General features: G+C 48.2%; 1 protein-coding gene across 1 annotated transcript; it reads right to left on the bottom strand.

The window, feature by feature from the left end:
- Positions 1–591: 591 nt before the first annotated feature.
- LOC123128996 (uncharacterized) lies at positions 592–4,265 on the bottom strand. The gene is made up of 3 exons (XM_044549124.1): positions 2,512–4,265; positions 2,200–2,419; positions 592–1,155 (listed from the first exon to the last, which is right to left on the bottom strand). Exons 1-3 carry the CDS (start codon positions 4,087–4,089, stop codon positions 875–877), a joined length of 2,079 nt encoding a protein of 692 aa, XP_044405059.1. The 5' UTR covers positions 4,090–4,265; the 3' UTR covers positions 592–874.
- Between the last annotated feature and the right edge of the window lie 1,735 nt (positions 4,266–6,000).

Raw genomic sequence — 6,000 nt, 5'->3', positions numbered from 1 at the left:
CAGTAATACACATAGCTCCGCCACTGGATCCTACGTCGTGAAGAGGGGGCGATAGTTATCCCTCCATTCATCGATCCTACACCATGAAGAGGGAGCGACAATTATCCCTTCATTCATCAATCCTACGCTGTAAAGATCAGGTCACCCGCTCATGCTTCTCTTCTCTAAAGACGGCGGCGTGCCACTTTTTCTCTCTATCAAAATTATTTCGCAAGGACTTGCCTAATAGGTCTTCTGGCTCACAAGAGCTTAAGCGAGCGCACCAGCTAGACACCAAACTTGAGACATGAACTTTCTCTGCTTTTTGTTTCTTTACCTTGACAAGAAATTGCAACTTCTCCCCGACACTCGAATTAGACTGCATAGTAACACTGCAGATGAACATAAAGCACGTACTCCCTCCATAATTTAATACACGACATTTTTTTACAGTATGACAGTGTCAAAAAAAGTCATATATTAAGTTACGGAGGAAGTATATCAGTATATAGCCAGTGAGTAATTTTTGCATGACAGCAAAAGACCCACGCATCTTTTCTTTTCTCGAATACGCACGGGTGTGATCATAGTATAAAGAAGGACCCATGCAACTTTCTTGGACCAATCTATTCTGATTACACCAACAGGTCAAAAACTTTGGCATGCAGAAACCATACATCTACAAAAAATATCTCAGCAAAGAAGCGGGAACCTGATACAAAAACAACACAAGGCATCCCTTGATGAACCGCAAGCAGCATTTCGCATGGCACTAACTGAAGTGGTGGTTAATTTTCTCTGTCTCTCTAGCTAGCAAGCAAATACAAAGGCTGGCATCATCATGCATGCAGCTCACCTTTGCTGCTTGCATTGGCAAATGGCACGAGCTCTTGAATCAGTCAAACACCACATTAGCATCTGACATGCGTACAAAGTCCTCTGCCTTTATAGGTGTATCGTCAAGTCGGTAGACGTCGTAGATGCAGTCGTCAACCACAGCACCAACACAGCCACTTACCTCGCGGCTGTGTGCGATGATCCCATTGTTGGTGAATGACTGTGAATACACTCCACACAGCATCTTCTCAAACTCAATGTCGCGCCCACGGAAACTCTCCCTTGTTGGGTGTACAATCCTACACCCATGGTACTCACAGTACATGCAACGGACTTGTTCTGCCATGCAAACATACAGAGACATCATGTTATTTATAGTTAGTTTTGGATGGTAGAGTGAACAGAAATTTACCTATACAGAGAGCCTTTCTACACTGTTTGTGTCAGAAAATCTTTATAATTCATGGCGCTCAGGGAGCAAGGGGCGAGCCGTGAGCGGCATAGATGGTTGGGGAGTGGGTAGCAGCTTTCATTGGATGATGATAGAGCTGCTAATATTGTCGTCCTATAAGACTGAAATATACTTACACTTGCAGAGTTCATTGAACACCTTGTTAAAGGTGTATTCTGAAGGTGGTATCTTATAAAGAAGCCTATGCTGCTTGGTGACTGAATCGGAAACCTCATGCTGTACAGAGGATGAGCTAAAACATGTGGTGTCACACAACACATAACAGTACTTTATAGGGATGACGACTTATAATACCTATGGTGTGTACATAATACAGTGCTTGACGGTGGCTTTCTTCTAGAAATTGATCTTCTAGAAACAAAGTTCACATAAGGTGCAGTAGTGATAGTCTGTCTTCAGAAAGAAAGGATACTTCAGATTTTTCAGCTGGCATTGTCTTGCAGATCCCAATGGGATCACCTAGTATGAATATGTATGAACATGATTATTTTCTTCCGTCAAAAATAGGACCAGGGCAAGAGCTCGGGTGCTAAAGCTTGGTTTTCACCTTTTATAATTATCTACCATTACTGAACTTGACCGCTGAACTGAGCGTCTGTTATTCCATTATTTGCTTTGCTCTGTTTTGAACCTCCAGAGGCTCCGGCATGTGGAAACAGAGTTGGTACTATTTTTGGTTAGACATCTTGCCTTTTGGCATTTTCTTGATTTTTTTCAACTTCTAACTACTCACTTCAGTAATTATCCATTGTGTTCAGTTATCTGTCAGGACGATTCTCCCGCCTCTGGCGCAGAATGAATCATTACTCGTAGTGTACATACCTGCCTAACTTATCAGCTTGATACAAGAAAGGGAACTATATATCTGATTGGTGGAGAACATTAATAGCAAGGGCAAAACAGCGACATACCAGTGCCTGGAGGCAGCACACGCACAGGGCAGCACAAGCGTACCTCTGTGCCATCATTGGCACATTCAGCAAAGAAGAGCGTCGGAGGTGTAGCAGCAGATTGGGCAGCAAGGAAGTTGATGTGGGAGCAACGGTAGTAGCCTTTGCCAGGCCTTGTGCACACAGGACCATCAACATACTCATTGGCACCGCAGATAACATGGAGCTTGTAACTGGGTACCTTGAATCATCAGTAAGACACAAAAGAAAGGTTAACTGGAAACATGGATTGTTTTGCAGAGAGAGCAAAGTCTTAAAGAGAAGGAAACCAACCCCAAGTTCATTGCTGTATGAGTCCATTGCAGATTTCGCCATTCCGACGAGCCTAGCATGCTGGTCCCAGAACTTGTTAATCCGATGTTGCACCCTTATGTGTGCCCACCGGTCTAGAACCTTGATCTTTGTTTCTGGCTGCTGCTGGTGTTCTGATAATAACATGCTCAGCATCCTCATGGATTCAGAGAGGTGCTCAGCATCCTCATGGGGGAGCATGGCATCACCTTTGAGACGGTCGGAGGCCATCCGCAACACTGAATTACATGGCCTGAGAAGCTCTACCTGGTGATGAGGCTCAGGGTGTCGAGCCGCTGCAGCCGCAGCAGTGTAGGCTTGTTCGACAGTGGCAGATACCACCATATCATCATCGTTCTTATCATCATCAAGGAGGAGGTTGGGATCAGCGAGTCGGAGATCAGCAGCGACAGCCTGCAGTCGTCGAATTGCTTCATCAGGCGTGAGGTGTGTCGCGGCACACCGGGTGCAGAGAAAGGAGACAAGACCATATAAGGACCGGACAGCGATCCGCAGAAGGCCTCTGGTGCTGATCGCCGATATCTCGACATTCTTCGCTGGAGGGTAGGCTCGGCTATACCAGATGGTGTTGAGGATGATGTTGCCGACAGGATCCAGCGGGCCGTAGCAGTGCCCGGCCTGAAGCAAGCTGTGGTGGTAGTGAGACTGCAGCTTGTCCTTGGGCAGCCTGGCCAGTGCCTGAAGATAGTATCCATGGATGGTGGTGAGGAGCATACGCCAGACGGCTGCCCGCTCAAGAAACACCTTCTTCTCTAAGACGATGGGAGACAGGTCTGGACCGAGGTTGCGGAGGCGAGCAGAGGCAAGCTCCCATGATTTCTCCAGGCTTAAAACTGAGGTGGGCTGAGGCTGTTTCTTGAGCAGAACATCATCTACCATGGCAATGGCAGCGGCAAAGGACTCGTCAGAGTAATCGGAGTTGGCCGACGATGGCAGCACGGCGGCGACATTGTTGAGTTCGGAATGCGAAAGCAACTTCCACCCTAGCGCGAACTGGCTGGGATTGGGGTGCTGGGCGGAGGCCGCGGCGCATCTGAGGGCAGTCTCGACGGCGGCCGCGGTGGTGTCGGACGCGAAGCCGAAGCTCCGCTCCATGCCGCGGCGCTTGACGATGAGGAGGGCGGCGACGAGGGGATCCAGCCGGGCCATGGCGTTGGTGAGGTGCGGGAAGAGGGCGGTCAGGAAGTCGACGAGGCCGTGGAACGACCGCCGGTTCATGTCCCCGATCAGATCTGGCTCGCCCAGCCGCGCCCCCGGGAGAGAACGCTCCTCCTCCTCCTCCTCCTCCTTGGCTTCGACGGCGGCGCGGGCGATGGAGGCGCCGGCGACGATGTTGGAAACGGGGTCCAGGAGGCCGAAGCAGAAGCCGGCGTCGAGGACCCCGGGGAGCTGCCTCACCCGCCCGTAGCAGCTCTCGATCTTGGCGCGAAGCTCCGACTCTAGCCTCCCTATCTCCCCGCTGTTGAAGACGAGCTCGTCGTCCCTGAAGTTGCTCGGCCCGTAGACCCTCAGTGCGGCGGACGGAGCTGCTGCTTCCATTGACGGAAGGATACTTCGGTTTGTCCCCGTCGAGAATTTCAGGGATCGGGCGCGCGTGCGGTAAGGCGAATCGTGACGGCCGGCGACGACGAGGAGGTCGGCGGCGGCGCTGATGGCGACCAGAGAAACCCCCGGAATTGTTAGGGCCGAACCAAATTGTTTTAGATCAGCCCAGTTTTTTTTAGGTTCTTTTGTTAAAATAAATTGTTCTAGTCAACTGGAAGCTTTTTAGAATGAACTTTGGAAACGAAAAATAATACTTGTTATGTCTGGAATTATTTGTCGCTCAAATGGATGTATCTAGTGCTAGATAAGTACTATATAGTACTCCATTCATTTTGAAATATAGTGTTTTCTCTATTTCCGTACTTTAATTTTGACCATAAATTTAATCAAGACCGACTGCGGCGGAAGCACATGTACCTTCCCCTCCTCATCTCCTTTCTCCAAGCGTGATCCTTGTTGAGGCTACGACAAGTTTGTAAAAGAAGATGCCCATGAAAGATTGGTCAATCTAAAGTATGGCTATTTCATTGCCCGGTGCGACATCATGGATGTCAACTAAGTAGTTGAATTTTCATCAAATAGGTTCATTGTTTTGACTTAGACCGGACGTGAAAAAAATGTGTTCATGTTAAATGTGGAGTAATGTCAGGATGACAATGCTTCAACGAAAAGTCTAAGGCCCACACGTGTAGGCGTTCTCCAACTCGCCCACACGTCTGGATCGTCGTCCAGTGCCTTTTGCATGAATCTTGGCACGAAAAGGTTGATTTTTTGTGCCACGTAGGATGGGGCTGGTGTGTGGGCGTTGGAAAATTTTCCCACACGCCCGCACCACGCTGTTTGCCAGCTGCGTTGTGTGGGCGAACTAGTTTCTGCCCACACAGCCACCACCTAGGTCATGCGCGTGTGGGTGAACTGCTTTTCGCCCACACGACACTCTTATGTTGTGGACGGCAACTGCAGTTACGCGAACGTGGCAACTTGGTACACACACGGCAACTGTGATTCTCTGTTACACGGCAATTGCAGTTACGCGAACGTGGCAACTTGGTACACACACATGGCAACTGTGATTCTTTGCTACACGGCAACTGCAGTTGCGCGTACGTGGCAACCAGATAAACACACATGGCAACTGTGATTAACAATACATGTCAACTATGGTTGGACCACACGTGGCAACTAGGTAAACACACATGGCAACTACTGTTTTGACCATATGTGGCAAGTAGTTAATCACACACGGCAACTACGGTTTGATTACACGCGACAACTACCATAAATCAGACATGACAACTATAATTAACCAAAACAAATAGAGTTGTCATGCTTTTACAACTACACTTGTCATCTCGGATAACTACATCTGCCAACCAGGATGGCAACTAAATAGTCATCCCGCGGGGTACCTAACGTAGCTGCGTCAGGACATGTGAACATTTTTGCTTCGTGCCACACGCACGGGGTGAAGATGAGTAGTACTTGTTGGGCGTGTGGCACGAAGTAGCTGCGCCCACACGTGTGGGCAATTCCAATATCAGCCCACACACAGCCCGTATGGGTTGTCTCCTGTTCACACCACACACAATGTGTGGGCACATGTCGTATATGCCACACGTGTGGCAGTTAGCGGCGTCCTACTTCAAATCCTATCAAATGGCTCAAAGGGAGGCTAATATTTTAGAAATGAAATAAATGCTTTCATGTTGAAGCAAAAAATGATTAAAAAGGTTCTATTAGGCTGGTCACAATGGGCAAGAACATAAGCTAGTAACTTACACACTTCCCTAGACTATGTTACTACCTCCATAATGGATAGGAACATCTATGTAGTGCCATGCAAAGATGTATTTATTAGGTTATAGACTCATTGTTTCTTGGAGTGTGTGATGTTCCGATAACTTA

This window comes from Triticum aestivum, chromosome 6A (genome assembly GCF_018294505.1).
Source record: "Triticum aestivum cultivar Chinese Spring chromosome 6A, IWGSC CS RefSeq v2.1, whole genome shotgun sequence".
NCBI classification, from domain to species: Eukaryota; Viridiplantae; Streptophyta; class Magnoliopsida; order Poales; family Poaceae; genus Triticum; species Triticum aestivum.
Note: the sequence above shows the minus strand (reverse complement) of the source record. Positions and strands in the feature narration are given on the sequence as shown.

Bases quoted from the DNA above. Each gene is read 5' to 3' on its own strand.
- LOC123128996 (XM_044549124.1), bottom strand. From the start codon at position 4,089: ATGGAAGCAGCAGCTCCGTCCGCCGCACTGAGGGTCTACGGGCCGAGC. The intron at 2,420-2,511 runs GTTGGTTTCCTT...TGATGATTCAAG, and splicing joins CATACAGCAATGAACTTGGG to GTACCCAGTTACAAGCTCCA. The intron at 1,156-2,199 runs GTATGTCGCTGT...TTTGCATGGCAG, and splicing joins TGTGCTGCCTCCAGGCACTG to AACAAGTCCGTTGCATGTAC.